At 59.4% G+C, this 20075-nt stretch overlaps 1 protein-coding gene across 3 annotated transcripts in view; it reads left to right on the top strand.

Moving 5' to 3' along the window:
- Nucleotides 1-328: 328 nt before the first annotated feature.
- The window catches only part of HSPG2 (heparan sulfate proteoglycan 2), a 203334-nt gene continuing 183587 nt past the window's right edge, over nt 329-20075 (top strand). For 2 of the 3 annotated variants that reach the window (XM_075121177.1, XM_075121176.1), the window contains exon 1: nt 330-570. In XM_075121177.1, coding sequence (XP_074977278.1) covers nt 505-570 — 66 coding nt within the window. In that variant the 5' untranslated portion in view covers nt 330-504. Of the gene's footprint in view, nt 571-20075 lie in introns of all 3 variants that reach the window. The other variant, XM_075121175.1, reaches the window with a different exon arrangement.

Here is a 20075-nt window from a genome sequence, read left to right as displayed (position 1 = left end):
CTGGATATGGGCCTGGATCTTCCAAAGTGACTAGCGGTTCCGGGTGCCCACCTCAAGACACTTAAAGGGGCCCGATTCTGCGAGAAGGTTCAGCTGGCACCCAGAAGCTGGGAACCTGGCTGTGCTCAGTGGGGCTGTGCAGGGTGAAGTCACTGTTTGCAGGATCAGGCCCTGCTCGGGATGTGCCCCCCGTTCCTAGGGACCTGACTGTGACTTCACCCAGCAGGACTCACTCCTGATTTGCCCCGGCCGCGGCTCCTTCCTCCACCCCCTCCCCACGCCCAGCTCCCTTCCGGAGTCCGGACTCCAGGCCGCGTTTGGCCGCCAGCCGGCCGGGAGTGAGGAGCCGAGATTCGGAGCGGCGCTGCCGGGACAGGGCAGAGCGCAGGGAAAAGTTGCTCGTGGCCGGAGCGGGCGCCCGGCGGCCCAGCCAGACAAAGGGACGGACCCTGTGCGCGGGCCGGTGCCGGGCCGGGATCAGGGCGCTGCGCCCCGAGCCGGAACATGGGTCCCCGGCAGCGGCTCCCCGGGGCGCGCTGCTCGCTGCTGCTGCTGGCTGCGCTCCTGCGGGTAAGTCCCGGGGCGAGGGGGACCCCCGCTCCCGTCTGCGCGGAGCCTCTGCCCGGGACTCGGCCCCGAGCCCGGCGGGCGGGCGGGCGGAGCTTGGCCCCGGCCTGGGGCCCCTGGCGCTGGGGCCTGGGGGCCGCGGGGGCGGCCCGTGCTCGGCTGGCTCTGTCCCGGGCGCGCTGTGCCGCGGGTGCGGACCGCGCGGGGCTCAGCGGCGGGGCTGGGCTGCGGCCCCTGCTCGGCGGGCGCCTCCCCCAGGAGGGCTCCCGGGCGCTCGGACGTGGCCGCTGCCCTCGCTCCCCCCTTGGGCGCCAGCTCCGGGCGGGAGCCGGCGGGCCCCGCGCAGCAGCCAGCCCGGGTGCTCGGAGCGGGCGCGGTAAAAATAGCCGCCTTAAAATAAAGGCACCGCCCGGCCGGCGCGGAGCGGAGCGGAGCGGAGCGGGAGCGGCTCCCCCGAGAGGCCCTGGGGGCCGGCCGGGGTCCCGGCCCGCGGGGGAGCTGGGGTGAGCCCAGGTTCTGTCTCCCCGCCGCGGGGGGCTCCGAGCCCGGCGGGCTCGCGGGAGCCCGGAGCCAGGCAGGGACCCGCCCGCGGGGCGGAGGGGCTGGCGCGGAGAGGGCTGGGCTCTGCCAGTCCGGCTCTGCAGGGCAGGGGGCTTTGGGCAGCTCCTGGGTGCACATGGTTTGGGGGGCGCCAGGGCAGGGGAGCTGGCTGCTGGAGCCTTTCCCCGATCCCTGGGTGCCAAGGGGAAGGCGAAGGCCACTGCCGGGACGGCATCGCAGCAGCGTGTAGGCTGGGGGTCCCCACCGGCTGTGAGGGGACGGGGCTCCCCCTCCTGCTCACAGCTGGGCACCGATCAAATGTCCCGTACCAGCGGCAGGGAGCAGCCCCTTTCCAGGAGTCTGCTCGGCCCCTCCCCCAGGAGATCGGCCCCTCCCGCCTTCCTCTGCCCAGCCAGCCTCCCCCAGGGCAGCCTGGCTGGCCCTGGACAAGCGCTGGCCGCGGTGATTTAGCCCGGGCTAGGTGGGGTTTACTGCCAGCTGCTCCCACCTGTAGCAGCCCCTGCAGGGCGTGCGGAGGCTCCTGCTGGGCTTGGCTCCCTCCCGCGATCAGACCAGGGAGCCTGGGCTGGGTGTGTGCTGGGGAAAACGCTGCCGGGCACCCCACGCTGCGTCTCTGAGCTGGCAGAGGCAAGGGGACCCCGGGTGATCAGGGTGCCGGGCCGTTGTTCGTTGCACATGGAGCACTGGGGTGCCCTGCATGTTTGAGGGGCAGGAAAGTCAAGTTGGGTGAAAGTTGCCAGGAGTATTTTTGGGCTCTTGGCAAGAGCCAGCTCCCCTTGGTGCCCCCTACTACTCCCACTGAGCCTTGCGCTGGGTAGACACTGCACCCACTCAGCGCCACTGATGCTGTTCAATCCTGACCTGCTGCCTTTCGACTGTCCCAGCCCAGGCCCCCCCCCAGCCCTGCTGGTGCCCATCAGCTATCCCAGCCCTGGCTCCACCAGAAGATCTTCAGTGCAGGAGACCTCTGGGGGCTCTGGAGGTTGTTACATAGTCTGCCCTGCCTGCTCTCCACCCACATGGCCTGGGCTCAGGGCTGCGTGGGTAACAATGGACAGCTTTGTGTCTGAGAGTCCGCAGGCTCTGAGAACATGCAGGCGGCTAGAGAGACTCCTCAGCCTTTGCTGGGAGCCTGTTCCTGGAAGGTGATTGCTCAAGCTTGCCCATCTCAGGGGCGTGGGGCACCCCCATCCTGGGGGCCCGCCTGCTGCAGCTGGGGGCAGCTTATAGGATGGGTGAAAGGCTGTTGAGCTTGGTGCTGCAGCCCTGGCCATGCGTTGGACACGATACCCGGGGTGGCCTGGCTCTCTGAATAGTCCTGGGGGCGCTGGCAGGGGCTCAAGGGCACAGAAAATGGAGCTGGAGGCAGGTGATGGTGGGCAGAGGCTGCTTGGACCAGGTGGAGCCGTGCATGCTGGGTAGCATGAAGCGGGTAGCTGCATTCTGTTCACGCCCCCTGCCCTGGGCCTGGCTGTCTGAAATTTCACTCACCTGTGACCTCCCCTTGCCTAGGGAAGTAGAGCCTGGCTGCAGCCTGCCTTCTCCCATGTGGGGAGCTGCTCCCACCCGGCCCCAGATTCAGGAGCGACTGATGACTTGCCCCGTCTAGCATGCTCCATTGCAGGCTCCCAACCCCCCTGCATGAGACCGGGTCTCTCCCACCCCATTGCACAGATGGGGAAAGTGAGGCACAGAGTGGGGAGGGGACTTGCTAGTCAGTGGCATAGCTGGAAATAGAACCCAGGTGTCCTGCATCCCAGGCCCTGTTTGGCTGGCCCTGTCCTTAAGCAGCAGCCCACTTCTCTGTCTGTGGGCCACAGGCAGGACTGCAGGGGTGGGGGTGCACTTTCCTGGGGTGCTGGAAGCAGGAGCTGGGCTGGTTGGGGGCTCTGCTGGGCAGCGAGTGTGTAAGTGTGCTGGGACTCTGGGTGGCAGGGTGGAGGGATCCCCAGGGACTTGGGCAGGCTGTGTGTGCTGGGTCTGGAAGGGGAATGATGAGGGGGCTTGCAGGGCGGTTGTGCGAATAGTGCACAAGGCCACCATTCCCTGAGCAGCTGAATGGGAGAGGATCATGTGACAGGCAGATATCCTCTTCCCCCCCCCCCCCCCCCACCTGCCCAGGCTTGTTCTCAAAGTAGAGGGTCTACCGGGGTGGGATCTGCTCCTCCCTCCCTGGGGCTGGGTGAGAGGAAGTGCGAGGAGGGGGAGGCAGGATTGTAAACATGGCTCTAAATAGAACATGGATTGAGTGACTCCTCTGTAGTATTTATACAATCCAGGAATCTCTCCCCAGCCCTCTCTTGCAGGGAGCCCAGGCTGTGGGACGGCTCTTGGGACCCCGATCCAGCCATAGCTTAGCAGCCAGAGGGGAGTGTGCAGACCTCCCACCCTGCCCTCGGATGGGACCAGGCAGCAGGCTCGGTGGGACAATCCCTGGGAAGTGTGCTGGCTTCTTCATGAAGCTAAAGCCCAGTCCCTGGAATCTCCTCTAACCTCCAGCCTAGGCCATTGCAGTGGGGAGCTTCCCCACAGAAGAAGGGCTCTGAGCTGCCCGGAGGATCCCTGACTGGAGGTTCCAGTCCTGTGCCCAGGTGCAAGCCACCCCATGTTTTCTTGCCCCCCCGTGCCATCCCTTCCCTCGGGGATCTCTCCCTAGCTGGGGTTAGAGAATGTGGGGTTGGTCCTGCCACCGCAGACCCCTCTGAAGACCAGGATAGCCCCACATGCCTGTTCTCTGGAAACCCTGGCTCCCATACCCAGGGTCGCAGCGCAGGGGGCATCCATCCTGTTGGGCGGGACTGCAGAGCCAGGAAAGCTGTCAGGGCGCGGAGCCTTGCAGAGGTGGACATGGCCGCCGGGGGCAGCTGAAAGACTCTGAGGCCTGGTCTAGGCTACAGTTATTATACACTAATTATGTCAGTGTCCACACTGCAGCCTTGCTCCCACCGATGTCAGTGCCCGGCTACACTGACATCATAACTCCATCTCCATGAGAGGAGCAGGGCTCATGTGGGTGTAATTAGGGCCAGGCTGTGTCTGTTGGCTGTCATTCTTGTCAATTTCACAGCTCCACACAGAGCCATGAAATTGACAAGAAACCGGGGCTCCCCTCTCTACTCTGAGAGCAGAGCAGCCTGGGAAAACCAAGGCTGCTCTCAGCAGGGAGCTCTGTGCCTGGAGCTTGGGCGGCTGATGTGCTCCTGGTGGGAAGCAGGGAGCTGAGAGCCCAGGGGGCAGCTGGGTTCCTGTGGGGGTAGCCAGGCTCCTGGCAGGGAACCAAGAGTCTGGGCTCCCCGACACTGCCCCTCTTCACTCGGTGGAAGTGCTCCTGGTGTGGACTACGGACAGAAGGAGGGTAGTGTGGACATGATTCACTGCAGTAATTGCTGCGGTGGCTGTAAGTCAAGGGTGTAGACATGCCCTGAGTTACAATGCCGGAGCCCTGCGGGGGGAGAGCCTGGGCTAAGAGGTGTGCTGAGGTCAGGCTTCCAGTTGGCCCCCCCCTACCCAGCTCCAACAGCTTTAGCTGGGGTATAGTCTCCCTGGAGAGAGGGAGGCTGGGGGAGCCAGGATCTTATTCCCATCAGGTGTCTCCCAAGGACAGCTCCCTCTCCAGAGGCGTTTACTGCCCCCCAGCGCCCTGCCAGACATTGAGATGCTATCCTGCCAGGGGTGGCTTAATGCAGTTCCCAAAGTGACCAGAGGGGGAGCTATAGAGCAGTGCATGGTGCTGCCCCGAGCACATGCCGTCTGCTAGCGTGAGGGGACTGGCTCTGGCTCACTTGATTTTTAGCCAGGAGGTGGAAATGCCCTGCAAGCAGCCACTGTGGGTGTCATCCCATAGGCCCCCCAGAGGAGTCTCAACAAGAACCCACAGCCTGGGCTTGCGGAGCCCTGGATCCAGCTTAGTAACTGGAGCCGCTGCGCTAGGTGCTGAAGAGTTCTGAATGGCGGCTTGCCCGTGCGAAGGGTGGCCAGTCCGGAGTCACCGGCAGACGGAGCCGCCCCGTTGGGGGAAAGGGGTTGGGAGCGAAGGTGCCCATCAGGTGGGGGTGGAGTGCGGGAGGAGGTGCCCACTGTGTGTCTCAGTTGTTTGCTAAGTGGTAGAGGCAGCTGTGTGTCCGGGAGGTGCACAAACACACCTCTCTTTGGCTGGCCTCCGGGCCTCCCCCTCTCTGCCTGCTCTCCTCTCTTCCTCTGTCTCGCTTGCATTCTCCTTTGCACCACAGACCCAGAATTCTTGGACCAAATTAAAGCTGACAGTGGCTGAGAAATATGCCTGGAACTTGGGCTGTAGGAGCCGAGATGTTTTCCAAATGAGGCAGGTTGTTGGAGCTCTCCCGCTTGCCTTCTCCCTTCTTGTCAATTGCTGCTTTGAGGAGCTGGGGTGAGGCGGGGCCAGGGCTGCGAGTGGGTCAGAAATGCAATGGAAAAGCCAGCAGTAAATCCTGGGGCTTTGTGAGTGCCTGCACCCTGGCTCTGGGCTCCCAGCCTGCTGGGGATGAATGGTCAGCTGCGCTGTCCCACTGCACCGCAGATACTTCCCCATGCAGATCACTGGGAGAGACAGGTGGGGAGCTGCAGACGGTGATGTCATGGCTGTGGATGGTGATGTCATGTTGCTGATGTCACAATGGGAGGGTAAAGTGGGGCTGCCCTTTTGTTCTGGCCGAGCGATGTAGAAAGCCCTGGCTGTGCGTATCGAGGTGCAGGCCAAGGCAGGCTCCTAGCAGCAATGTTGTCCTTGCCCCCCCTCCCCCCCTCAAATGCCCGGCTGCACTCCAGCCCCCCCCCCCCCCCCCGCTCCCTCCTTCACTCCTGCACTTGTCCCCTTCCACGTTAGTATTTCTGTTACGGTAGCGCCTAGGAACCCCATGCAGAGGCCTGGGCCCGGTTGTGCGGGGAGCCGACGGACTAATCGCAAAGCAGACAGCTCCCTCGGCCTCTGTGATGGGGAGGCCATTGAAGGGAATCCGTGGTCACTGGACACCCACTGGCTCCCCTTCATGGGCACGCAGCACAGGCCACCATCTGCCCTTTTGGTACGCCTGATCCCCGCTGTGCCCATCTGTCAAAGCCTCCATGTATCAGCATGCTTCCCTCCAGGCCCTGTGAGCCACAGCCCAGCAACAGGAATGCCACACACAGCAGGAAAATCAACCTGGCACACCCATGGCATGGCCAAGTGCCACCAGGCGATCACTGGCATGTGGCGTGCTCTCTCGTGGAAGCTGGGCGGGTTGGGGGTACTGGGTGTCACCAAGCCCAAGCATTCAAACTCGTGAGTCCGGTGACTAGCTTAAAAATCATGAGACTTTTTTTATTTAGGTAAATGTAGGGCTTCTCTCTCTTTGCCTTCTGAGCTTCCCATCTGACTGGTCACGTTTTCTCCACCAACGTTCGGGCTAGAAACTCTTTTTTTTAAAATGAAAGCAGAGATTCTCAGATATTCACATGACTCCAGGAGCTGGGGCTTTAAGAGTTACTTCCAGTGCTGTGAGGCTCCCGCTTAAATGGTGAGAGCTGGTGTTCTGGAGTCCCTGGGCGATGTTCTGGAACTACTCCATACGAAGTCAGTCAGGACTCTGGGGGAGCCTCCTCTCTGAGAGCAGACTGCCCTCCAGGGCAAGAAGCTTCCACAGCTTCCACCTTCTTGAGTCTGACCTTGGAGCATTCAGCCTCCCCTTCTCAGACTGTGCGCTTTCCGCAGCGAGTCTGCACAGGCGGGGCTCCTGGGGAAGCCTGAGGGTCCTGCACCCCAATTCCACAGTCAGCCGTGACTTTCAGCGAGTCAGTAAAACAGCAGGTTTATTAGACGACAGGAACATGGTCTAAAACAGAGCTTGTAGGTACAGAGAACAGGATCCCTCAGTCAGGTCTATCTTGGGGGGCAGGGAGGCCAGAACCCCATCTGGGCCTCCCACCATTTTCCCAGCCAGCTCCAAACTGAAACTCTCCAGCCCCTCCTCTAGCCTTTGTCTCTTTCCTGGGCCAGGAGGCTGCCTGATCTCTTTGTTCTCCAACACCTTCAGTTGGCACCTTTGTAGGGGAGGGCCCAGGCCATCAGTTGCCAGGAGACAGGTCGGCCATTCTCTGTCCGGACAGCCTCACGCTGGCCCTCTAGGGCTCTGCAACAATCACACACCCTTATCCCACCACCTAGATACTTAAGAAATTCCTAGGGGAAACTGAGGCACCCACCCAGTATTCAGAGAAAACATTAAAAACATTCCCACTTCGTCACAGCTGGTGATGCTAGATGCTGGATTCCCCTCTCACTTGTGTTGGAAGTAAATGGAGAGTAACTCAGAATTTCCATGATGTGAGAGGAGAACCGTGCCCCTGTGAGTTCTCCCTGCACTCTCGTCCCCTGGAGAAATGAGGGTGGGTGTAATCCTACTCGTTGCTGCACGCTGAAGCCAGACACCTTCAGACTAGAAATTAGAGCAAATGTTTAAGAATGAGGGGCCTACTGGCCTGGGTTGTGGGGGATTCTCCAGCATGTGGCCAGTCTTTCTCCGAGCTCTGCGCTGGCTCCGCCAGGAGGTCAGGGCGGGATTACGTGGGGAGGCTTCTCGAGCTTTGCTAGGCAGGAGGTCAGACTCCATCACGCTGGTCCCTTCTGGCCTGATGGCTCAAGCTGCAGAGGTGTGGAGAAGCGAAGAGGGAACTTTGGCCAAGGGGGAATTGAGGGCAAAGGACCCCTAGCATCTGAGCACCAACGGGTGTAAGCAAGATCAGGATTGGACCCTTCGTCCGGCACCGCCAGGAGTCTGATGCCCCTGCTATCCAGCTGTCCACGTGGGAGCAGACAGCACAGTTATTGAATTAATGTGACCCTGTGACTAGCTGCTGGATGCTCCTCCTGGACCAGGCCAGGTTCTGGGCTCAGTTACCCCCGCCTGGTGTAAATTCCTCAGCTACAGTGGAGTGGCTCCAGTCTGACCCTATGCCAGGCTGAGCAGAGTCTGGCCCTGGCTGCACAGGGAAGAGGGAAGGTCTGATGTCTTGTGGCTGTGGGTGTGTCCTTGTGGCCAGCCTGCCTGTGTGCAGAGGGACACGTACCCCATGGGCTGTGGGTGGCAGGACTGCCGCAGTGGGATGGGGGGAGGGGCCGGCTCTGACCCTGACCGTTAGCTACGGCCCTGATGCTCCCAGTCCCCCTTCTGTAGTGACCCCTCCCTGCCGGGAGACCCCCGCTCACCCCAGGCAGACCCCTGGACAGCCAGTGTTTAGTTCTTTTCCCAGCTCAGGTCTCAAGCTTTTCTAGGTTGTTGCAATGAAGGAGATGCCATCACAGTGCCCGGAAGCAGTGCCTGTGGGGAAGGGGGCACCCGGGGGGCCAGTGCTTGCCAGCTGGCTTAGCTGGGTCCCTCTGGGGCCCCCCATTCCCATCCCGAGAGAGGCCCTGCTTCCCTATGCCTGTGGCAAGCTCTGAGCCCACAGAGCGCCATCACCTCTGTGCCCCACGGCTGTCCCTTTACTGACAGTGGGGGCCTCCTCCCTCCCGAGAGGGAAGGGCCAGCGATGGAGACGGGATCCCTGCTCGGGGGGCTGAGGAGAGAGTCCTGTTTGCCGTGGAAACCGGAGAGGGGCCAGACTCCTAAAGGAGCTGGGGGGGGGGGCGTGTAGGAGGGCTGGTGCCTGTGGAAGATGTGGGGGGGTGAGCTGTGGGCTCGGAGGTTAAGCTGGGGCTCCCAGGTGTGTGGAGCTGCTTAGTTGCCACCCCTCCAGCCTTGCTGGCTGGCGCCTCCTGTGGGCTGCAAGCGTGTGTGAAGAGCGTTTCATGTCCGCCCCCGGTCCCCACCCTTCGCCCCTCCATCCCGAGGCCCCCGTGCGGGAAGGGGTCACGGCTCCTTCCTGGCTGGGGGGCCAGGGAAAAGTCAGGGGAGGAATGTTTGGTGGGCAGGCGAGCTGTGTCAAAGCTTGCCATTCACCTTGCTGAGCAGGGTGTGAACACGGGGTGGGGGGTGTCAGAAATCGGAGCAGGCGGCAGGATTTCAGGGGCTTTTGCTGGGGCTGTGGCAGCCTGCATGCGGGGCTCTCTGGGCTGAGGAATCCCTGGTGTGGAGCCTGCGGCTGGGCTGGGGGAATGAGCACCACATACAGAAAGGCATTTGTGTGCCACCACGGCTACCCTGCACCAGCAGCTGCCACGCTGGGCCAGCCCAAGGGCAGTAGCATGGCCGTGCAGGCAGAGAGGGAATCTGTACAGTTGTGGGGGAGCTCGTGGGCTGCCCCAGAGGGGGCCGTGTCTTGCTGTGGATTCTTGTTCTCAGTGGCACATGGAGCTGTCTGAGCCCAGTGCAGTCGCTGCGTTTACCGTCTGGTTGTTCCAACGTGCAGCTAGAACAGGGATGCCCGGGGAATACGAGGCTCCAGGGGTCCCGTGCGTGGGTCAGGCTGGAAGCACAGGGCCCAGTGGTAGCTCCCACCAGTGCCGTGTGGCCTAGGACGCAGCCTGGGAGCTGGATCTTGGAGCATGGTTTGGAGACTCAGCTCCGCCCTTGCTAAGAGAGTGCTCAGTGCTCCTGCTTTCCTCATTAACCCCCAGCCCTGCAGTGCTCAGACTGGGAGCTGGGGGTGGCTGCTGCTGCGGAGGAGGGGGTTGGGGACCTGATTCCATCTCTGTTCCTGAGAATCCGTCCAGCACACCTGCTGCCTCCCTTGGGGCATGGCCACGAGAGCTGGGCACCGTGATTTTTGGTGACTTGTGATAGAATGTTTGTCCTCTGAGTGCCCTCCTCTAGGGCGAAGGGCAGGGCAGAAGGGAAACACCTTTGGAGGCCCCACTGCTGTACCCAGCCGAGCGCTGCACCTCTGCCCTGGTGCAGGCTCTGTGCAAAGGCTTGTTTGTGAGGCAACCAGGATTCTGTCTGACTTTTGCTTTGTATACCAAAGGCAAGAGACCCAGTGCTTGTGAGCAAACCGCATGTAAGGACCTGGAGTGCAATGGAAGTGAGACTGTCATGGGGAGAGCACAGGCCTCAGTCCCCCGGGGCTATGATAAAAGGTTCCTTGAACCAATTAACCCTGTGGCATGTCTGTATTCCTGACTGTGTGAGAGATTCATGCCCCTTCAATAGCGCCTCCTGCTGGCCAGCTCAGGAGAGGCGCTGCAAGCTGCTGCAGCCTGGTTTGGCAAGGGGAAATGGGTGGTCCTGGAGGTGTTGTGTTCCTGGCTATGGAATGAGCCAGGAGCTATGCAGAGGGGGCTCATTGTGCAGGCTGGAGGGGGCTTGGCAGAACTGACCTGGCTTTAGTAGTTTTGACAGATAATATCCATGTTTGCTGCCAAACAGGTTTTCTAACTTCCGCAGGCGCAGGCAAGTTACGGGGCATCAGGCAAGTTACGGGGCATCAGGCAGTTACTTGCTGACGGGCCTTGAGATGCATGAAGTTAAAGCTGCTAAAACACATCAGTATTGCCTGTGGAAACAGATAAAGTAAATAGCCTTAGATCAAACTCTAGCTCCCTGGCTGCACTCTTCTTCCTTTGCCTCTCTGAGACATTTGCGTAAGATCAATGGGAACATTCCCCTTGTATGTGTGGTGAAACTCGGGTGACCAGATGTCCCGATATTCGGGGCTTTGTCTAATATAGACGCCTATTACCCCCCGCTCCCTGTCCCGATTTCTCACGCTTGCTATCTAGCCACGCTGGGTGAAACCGACATTTACCAACACCCACCAATGATAATCTAATCCTTCCCAGACTGCACGCGCAGGACAGGCCATGTGGGCTGGCTGGGTGTGCCTGGGGTGGGCTGAGGGATGCGTGTGTCTAGGCATCTCTAGCTGAACTGGGAGCTCAGGGCTTGGTGGGGCCTGAATCATAATCATAGAATATCAGGGCTGGAAGGGACCTCAGGAAGTCGTCTAGTCCAACCCCCTGCTCAAAGCAGGACCAATCCCCGACTAAATCATCCCAGCCAGGGCTTTGTCAAGCCTGACCTTAAAAACCTCAAAGGAAGGAGATTCCACCATCTCCTTAGGTAACACATTCCAGTGTTTCACCACCCTCCTAGTGAAAAAGTTTTTCCTAATATCCAACCTAAACCTCCCCCACTGCAACTTGAGACTATTACTCCTTGTCCTGTCATCTGCTACCACTGAGAATAGTCTAGAGCCATCCTCTTTGGAACCCCCTTTCAGGTAGTTGAAAGCAGCTATCAAATCCCTCCTCATTCTTCTCTTCTGCAGACTAAACAATCTCAGTTTCCTCAGCCTCTCCTCATAAGTCATATGTTCCAGTCCCCTCATCATTTTTGTTGCCCTCCGCTGGACTCTTTCCAATTTATCCACATCCTTCTTGTAGTGTGGGGCCCAAAACTGGACACAGTACTCCAGATGAGGCCTCACCAATGTCGAATAGAGGGGAATGATCACGTCCCTCGATCTGCTGGCAATGCCCCTACCTATACATCCCAAAATGCCTGGTGCTGTATGGCGCTCCCCAGCCCCCAGAGCTGTCTGCTTTGCCCTCCCCTCCTCATCTTTCCTCCCCTCCTGCCGCTGCTTTGATGTTGCTCCTGATGCCAAGGCAGGCAGGCAGCTACCTCTGGCCCTGGGAGGCAGTGGTGGCTTTCTCAGCCGGCTGCACTCCCATCTCCCCCACCCTGAGTCATGGTGACACCCATGAGAGGTCCTTGGCAAAGGCTGGTGAATCTAGAGCTGGTTTGTGAGAGAAGCGATAGCAGCTGTGGCCTCGGGGGTGTGGTGAGTTTGTCAAGCCTGGGCTGAGCTCTGCACACACGCTGCTTCCTGGCTCAGAACCACCAAGGCCTGGAAGCTATCTAGCACCTGCTTCAGAGCAAACCTGGATGGACTTAGGGCTCATACCTGCCTGCCCCAGGACCCCCTCAATCAGCCAGGGGTCTGAGCCTGCCCTTCTTCTGGGATAATGCACATGCCGGGTATTTCTGTGGCCTCTTGCAGAGCTTTGTGAAGGAGCCCTCATTGCTCTGCTGACAGCCACTTGCTGGGAAGAGAACCCTGGAGTCCTGGCACCCAGTCCCCTGCTCTGACCACTAGATGCCACTGCTTTCCCAGAGCTGGGAAGAGAACCCAGGAGTCTTGCCTCACAGCTCTCTGCTCTAGCTGCCCTTCGAGGTGGGGGATGGGCCCATGCGATGGGTGTTTTGTGCAGCTGTTGGAGTCCATGCAGGATCCTCCAACCCTGCTAGGCCGTGTTCCTGGTCACAGAGTTAACGATAAAATCAACTCCCGCTGCTTCTGTCTCTGTGGGCATTTCCTTCCAGGTCACACAGATTTCCAGGGAGGACCTCTCCCATGCAGCCCCGTGGCCATGGTCTGATCTGGGTTCCTCTTCTCTCTTCGGCACATGGACTCTGCCAACTCTTCAGCCAGCACCTGGCTCTGCTTGATCCCTGCACCCATGACCCTTGCCCCTGGGTGGCTCTTCCCAGCACCAATCTGGGCCACACGGTGGGTTTAAGCCCACAGAGCCATGGTCACCGGGCAGCCTGTGTGCCCTCCTTCCAGCCTTCCTCACCCCTGCATACATGGGCGGCTTATCCTCCCTCCCCTCCCAGCATCCTTTGTGCCTCTCCGAAGGCCTCTCTGGGGCAGGGCGCCCATTGGCTGGTGGGATGCGGTTGCAAGTGTTGGAGCAGGTGTGTTAGTGGGGAGGGAGGGATGGCACTGCCCAGCTCCCCAGAGAGTGGTTGGAGACCTCTGCCAGCTTCAGGCCCCCGGGCAGACTGAGCAGGGCTGGGGGAGTCTGAAGCTGTTTGTGATGCAAACTTGTGAGGCCGATAGAGGGGTGGGGGTAGCTTGGCAGCCAGCGGGAGTCCCGGGGCTGCGAGTCGCCCGAGCAATGTGCCTAACTCGTCCAAAGGAGTCGCTGCAGAGCAGCACCAGCCCCTGCCCCCACCTCGCCTTCAGAGCCGGCAAGCGGAGTCGTGCCAGAGCCTCCTTCCCTGCACAGGGCTCCCCCCTGGTCCTTGGCCAGATCCGCCCTTACTGGGCCCCGTTTCCACGGGGAGCCTGGCCTGGTCTTCTAGGACTCCAGGGTTCTTTTTAGCTTCCCCATCTCCAAGAGCAGCTAGAGCAGGGCCCAGCAGTCAGGACTCCTGGGTTCTTGTCCCGGCTCCGGGGGTGAGTGTGATTGCAGGGTAGATCAGGGTGTTCTGGGAGTCAGGACACCTGGGTTCTTGTCCCGGCTTCTGGGGGTGAGTGTGATTGCGGGTAGATCAGGGTGTTCTGGGAGTCAGGACACCTGGGTTCTTGTCCTGGCTCTGGGGGTGAGTGTGATTGCGGGGTAGAGCAGGATGGTCCGGGAGTCAGGACACCTGGGTTCTTGTCCTGGCTTTGGGGAGTGAGTGTGATTGCGGGGTAGATCAGGGTGTTCTGGGAGTCAGGACACCTGGGTTCTTGTCCTGGCTCCGGGGCGTGAGTGTGATTGCAGGGTAGATCAGGGTATTCTAGGAGTCAGGACACCTGGGTTCTTGTCCTGGCTCTGGGGGTGAGTGTGATTGCGGGGTAGAGCAGGATGGTCCGGGAGTCAGGACACCTGGGTTCTTGTCCTGGCTTTGGGGAGTGAGTGTGATTGCGGGGTAGAGCAGGGTGTTCTGGGAGTCAGGACACCTGGGTTCTTGTCCTGGCTCCGGGGCGTGAGTGTGATTGCAGGGTAGATCAGGGTATTCTAGGAGTCAGGACACCTGGGTTCTTGTCCTGGCTCCGGGGCGTGAGTGTGATTGTGGGGTAGAGCAGGGTGTTCTGGGAGTCAGGACTCCTGGGTTCTTGTCCTGGCTCCGGAGGGTGAGTGTGATTGCAGGGTAGATCAGGGTGTTCTGGGAGTCAGGACACCTGGGTTCTTGTCCTGGCTCCGGGGCGTGAGTGTGATTGCGGGGTAGAGCAAGATGGTCCGGGAGTCAGGACACCTGGGTTCTTGTCCTGGCTCCGGGGCGTGAGTGTGATTGCGGGGTAGAGCAAGATGGTCCGGGAGTCAGGACACCTGGGTTCTTGTCCTGGCTCCGGGGCGTGAGTGTGATTGCGGGGTAGAGCAAGATGGTCCGGGAGTCAGGACACCTGGGTTCTTGTCCCGGCTTCGGGGGGTGAGTGTGATTGCGGGGTAGAGCAAGATGGTCCGGGAGTCAGGACACCTGGGTTCTTGTCCTGGCTCCGGGGTGTGAGTGTGATTGCAGGGTAGATCAGGGTGGTCTGGGAGTCAGGACACCTGGGTTCTTGTCCCGGCTTCGGGGGGTGAGTGTGATTGCGGGGTAGATCAGGGTGTTCTGGGAGTCAGGACACCTGGGTTCTTGTCCTGGCTCCGGGGCGTGAGTGTGATTGCGGGGTAGAGCAAGATGGTCCGGGAGTCAGGACACCTGGGTTCTTGTCCCGGCTTCGGGGGGTGAGTGTGATTGCGGGGTAGATCAGGGTGTTCTGGGAGTCAGGACACCTGGGTTCTTGTCCTGGCTCCGGGGCGTGAGTGTGATTGCGGGGTTGAGCAGGGTGTTCTGGGAGTCAGGACACCTGGGTTCTTGTCCTGGCTCCGGGGCGTGAGTGTGATTGCGGGGTAGAGCAAGATGGTCCGGGAGTCAGGACACCTGGGTTCTTGTCCCAGCTTCGGGGGGTGAGTGTGATTGCGGGGTAGATCAGGGTGTTCTGGGAGTCAGGACACCTGGGTTCTTGTCCCGGCTTCGGGGGGTGAGTGTGATTGCGGGGTAGAGCAGGGTGTTCTGGGAGTCAGGACACCTGGGTTCTTGTCCTGGCTCCGGGGCGTGAGTGTGATTGCGGGGTAGAGCAGGGTGTTCTGGGAGTCAGGACACCTGGGTTCTTGTCCTGGCTCCGGGGCGTGAGTGTGATTGCGGGGTAGAGCAGGGTGTTCTGGGAGTCAGGACACCTGGGTTCTTGTCCTGGCTCCGGGGCGTGAGTGTGATTGCGGGGTAGAGCAAGATGGTCCGGGAGTCAGGACACCTGGGTTCTTGTCCCGGCTCCGGGGCGTGAGTGTGATTGCGGGGTAGAGCAGGGTGTTCTGGGAGTCAGGACTTGGGTTCTCTTCCCACCCTGGAATGTTTAAATTCAAAGGGTCCAATCCTGCTCCGGCTGAATTCGATGGGGCTTTTGTCACTGACTGCAGGGTGAGCAGGAGCAGGCTCCCCGCAGACTGCTGTGGAGTGTCCCCCTCAGGCCGCTGCAGCGTGCAGTGCGAGCCCCTCCTCTGACGGATGCCCAGGTGCTGGACTGTTTCTTTTGGTAATGTTAGGGGCTTCCCCCTTCTTTCTCTGCAGCGGCTGCTATTCTGAGTGAGGGCAGAGAAGGAGCTGTGGATAAATTAGGTAATGTTGACCTGGGAGGAATGTGCTAAGCATTGGGCCAAAGCCTGAGGCAGAGAATAGCCTCCTGGGCAGCTGAGACGGAGCCGCGCTGTGGCAGGGCGGAGGGAGCACACCGGAGCGGGGGGAGCTAGCAGGGAGCTAGGGCTGATCGCTCTGGCCTTGGGGAGGGCTTGGCCTGCTCTCTGAGCCTGACGGCTGTCCTAGGGGTCCTGGGCTGAGTGCTCTGAGCTGCCGTGGGTCCAGGGCGGGGTTTGAGTTCTGCTCATGCAGGGCTGTTGGGGCTGGTTCTCAGTGCTGCCCTGTGGAGGTCTGGGTTGAGGCCCAGCAGCTGGGAGAGCTAGTCACTTAGGGCCGATGGGGATAGGGGTGGGGGTGGGTGGGTGCTCCATGGCGCCCCCCAGCTGGCTGAGGCCCAGTGCCAGGGGACTTGTCTGGGTAGCTTTTCGTAGCATTTGTGCTGGATGATGGAGGACTCCTGCTGGCCCCCCTGCTGCCAAAGAGACTTTGCAGGGCAGAGACTGGCTCGGGGTGTGACTGGGATGTGAGGGCACCATGCGCCCTGTGTTACCCACAGACTCTGTATGGCCCAAGGCGGGATGCCGTGAGGTTCCCTGAAGCCAGAGGGGGCCTGGCCTGACCCTGGTGGAGAGGGGCAGGGGAGCTAAATAGGCACCGTGTCTGTCAGCCTGTCTGTCAGACTGTCTGCTGAGCTGTCAGTGGGGCCAGGCTGGTGTATGACTTGGGGCAAGGGGCCCTCTCCCTCCAGGCTGGTTTCCCTTTGCTCCATCCCATCCTGTCTCTGAAGCCACATGATGATCCCTGTCCATGCTGGGGGCCAGGTCAGAAGAAGGCTCCCCCTCCCCCCAGGTTGCCCATGTTGCCCTTCCATGCCCGTGTCACGTGGGTTGGTGCATCACACGGACAGCCTGGTGTGCAGATTCCAGCCCGAGTTAGTTCCACTCTGTGGGTGAGTCCCACGTTGCTCCTGCCTTGGACCCAGCCCTGGACTGGCGTCAAAAGCCTCTGACTCATGCCTCTAGGGAACTGGCCAGTCCAGCTGGACAGCGCTTTCCAGCTCCCAGAGTTTTTGCCTTTTCCCCCTATTGTTTCACTGTCACTAAGGAGATTTGATAACACAATCCTGCCCCTTAGCTGGCGCCTGCTGTCCAGGGGTCTCCAAGCACTACACAGACAAGAGTGACTCGCTCCCCCCAGAGGGGGTGATGGGGAACTGTCACCCCCCATTTCACACCTGGGGAAGCTGAGGCCCAGGGTTGCACAGCAGGTTCGACACAGATCCTGGGACGAGGACTCAGGAGTCCTGATTCCCGTGGTTGTGCCTTAACCATGACCTCATGCTGAAAAGCCCTTCTCTCCCTGCTGATGCCAGCTGGACCCGGAGACTAGCCCTGAATAAAGGAGAAGGGGCTGGGCCAGGCTCCTGGGCAGTGAAGTCTCTCTGCTCCAGCGCAGATCGGCTGAGAGGAGTGGCTGGGCGGGGCCCTGCTCCCTGGTGCCCTGTGGGGACTGAGCAAAATCTATGGAGCAGAGTCAAGGGAGCCATTGGGATATTGCAAAAAGAAAAGGAGTACTTGTGGCACCTTAGAGACTAACCAATTTATTTGAGCATGAGCTTTCGTGAGCTACAGCTCACTTCATCGGATGCATACTGTGGAAACTGCAGCAGACTTTATATATACACAGAGAATATGAAACAATACCTCCTCCCACCCCACTGTCCTGCTGGTAATAGCTTATCTAAAGTGATAATCAGGTGGGCCATTTCCAGCACAAATCCAGGTTTTCTCACCCTCCACCCCGCCCCCCCCCACAAATTCACTCTTTTGTGTGGGGGGGTGGAGGGTGAGAAAACCTGGATTTGTGCTGGAAATGGCCCACCTGATGATCACTTTAGATAAGCTATTACCAGCAGGACAGTGGGGTGGGAGGAGGTATTGTTTCATATTCTCTGTGTATATATAAAGTCTGCTGCAGTTTCCACAGTATGCATCCGATGAAGTGAGCTGTAGCTCACGAAAGCTCATGCTCAAATAAATTGGTTAGTCTCTAAGGTGCCACAAGTACTCCTTTTCTTTTTGCAAATACAGACTAACACGGCTGTTGCTCTGAAACCTGTCATTGGGATATTGGACAGTTATAAAGCTTCATGCCGTGCAAATGTGGCAGTTGGGGCTGGGGTGGGAAGAGCTGGACGTGTGATACTGCTGGATCTCTCGCTATTGGCCTGACCTCTCGGTACTGTACGGAGAGGAGGCCCATGGCCCCCACCCTGCTGCTGTGAAATGCTGCTCTCATATTGCCCGGGTTGAACAAACGCTGCAAAGCCTCCTTTCAGCAAAGCAGCGAAGTGCGTGCATCTGGCCATCCCTTTTCAGCCGAGTGCCGAAGCACACGCGTCCCCTAAAGCGAACCGTCGGGGCTGGTCAGAAGAGAGGCCCGCTGCTGCTCTGGACCTGGCAGAACAGACCTTCAGCTGCAGCGGGTCTGTGGGGAGCTTGTGGGATGAGCGACGGCAGTGTTAGGAGGCAGCCAGAGACGGGCAGAGGTTCAGAACTCTTTTGGAGACTCCTGCTTGATGCCATTGCTAAGTCCGAGCTAAGACCTACTGTTGCCGAGTGGGCTGCGCTGATCAGAAACAATACAGCAGCCATATCAATCCCCACACACAGCGACGCGAAAGGCACAGGAAGGCTGCAGAGTCGAGCACTCCAGAGTTAAAAACGCCAGGACTAAGCTTGTCTATGCAACCCTAATTTGGTCCCCTTGTACGTATGTAGTCTGTCTGTAATGCCGTGACCGTGCTGTGTTCTCCACAGCGCTCCCTGAACGAGCAGCTAGGCAATACTTCATTTTATCCTCATTGTTCCGCGTGTGGCCCCAGGCCTCATTTACTGCACACTGCTCAACCCCAGCTCTGAAAAGCAAATTTATTTCCTCCTGGGCTTTTCTGTGGCTCTCATCGCAGTATTTATTCTCTGAGTGCTTCCCAAGCAGTAAGGAATGGATGTCAATGACATTATTTTCCAGCACCGTGGGGGGTGGGGGGTGTTGCGATCCCTGTTTTGCAGACGGGGAATAGAGGCACAGAGAGATCAAGGTCAAAAGCAGGGGTGCTACAGACCAGCTGTAGTGCACAGCTGTGGTTCATCCCCAGGGCAGGTCTCTGAGCACTAACTGAGGCAGGGGTGCTGGGGAAAACTAGTATGTGATCGAGTTATGGGCCTTGCGCCCCAGGAGGGCAAAGGGCAGAGGAAGCTTGACTTTGCAGCCTTAATAGCCTTGTCACATGGTCTGTTTGGCTGTGATCAGTAGAATAATGGTTTGCAGGTGGAATTTTATGAACATTTGAGGAGCACATAGAAGACTTGGGCAAAACACTGGCTGATAAAGCAAGGCCCTGGGCTTTCCTTGGGGTAGACAGTCATTAAGAAGAAAAGTAAATAAATTAATAAATATAAATGAAAAACAAAAGCCACAGAAAATATGCAGCCAGGAAGATTCTGGAGTGTTTTCCTGGATGTGCTTTCATGTGCAGGTGTTCTTTCCTCCCCTAACTCCCGGCCCTGCAAAGTTGGCCTAGAAAGGGGCTATCCAGCAGAAATCTTTCCAGCTCATTCATCACCACAGATAAAGATTCTGGGCTCTAAGCTGGGCTGGCCATTGTGGTCACTATATTGGGGTTGGGAAGGAATTGTCCCTAGGTCAGATCGGCAGAGACCCTGGGGTGTTTCACCTTCCTCTGCAGCAGGGGGCTGGGCCACTTGCTGGTTTGAACTAGAGTAAATGGTGGATCCTCTGTCTTGCTCAGCCAAAGCTTAGGGGCCCATTTCAGGAGTGGATGGGTGAGGTTCTGTGGCCTATGATGTGCAGGGGGTCAGACTAGGTGATCATGATGGTCCCTTTTGGCCTTAAAGTCTGATGCCAGAGTGAGTCCGACTTCCACGGGCTGTCCCCGGGCTGGGCTGGCTCAGTGAATGTTGCATTGGAACCCTCCGGCCCGGTGCCGAGACCCCGGGGAAGGCCCTGAGGAGCAGATCTGCTGGGTGAGATGTGGCCGGCTCTGCTCTCTAATATAGACACCATCTGGCCTGAGCAAGATGCATGCATGTGGTAGCAGTTGTGTGGGGCAGGGGTATTTGGGGGTGCGGGGGGAAGGACTCCACTGCACTCCTGAGTTTAAGTTTCACCCTCCTCCCGCCCCAGCATAAGTTACGTGTTCCCCTGATTCAGCCACTTTTCCGAGCAGCACCCGTCGTCTGGGGTGGGTATACCTGGGCGCCGGCAGCCCCACCCTGTGCCCAAGGCCCTCGTGGAAGAGAAGGTCCCCGCTGTGTCTCTGCTAGTCCTGTCTGGGTGTCTCTGCCCAGCACCAGTCCCACCCCTCTTCTCTCTTCCCTCGTTTGCCCCTGAAAGGGAGATTAGGGTTTGTTGTGACTGGGGTCAGTGGGCACTTTGCCCATTCCCTGAGCACTGGTATCTAGGTGCCAAGTATTTGCTGTCTGCACTTGGCTAAGCCCTGGGCCTTGGCCCCGGGCCCGGGAGAACAGGCCATGTCTGGCATCCTCTGATAGCAGAAGAGATGATATCTCATCTTTGCCGTGCACCTCTGCTGAGCACTTGAGG

Source organism: Caretta caretta, chromosome 18 (assembly GCF_965140235.1).
Source record: "Caretta caretta isolate rCarCar2 chromosome 18, rCarCar1.hap1, whole genome shotgun sequence".
Lineage (NCBI taxonomy): Eukaryota > Metazoa > Chordata > Testudines > Cheloniidae > Caretta > Caretta caretta.
This window is presented reverse-complemented; position numbering and strand designations above follow the sequence as displayed.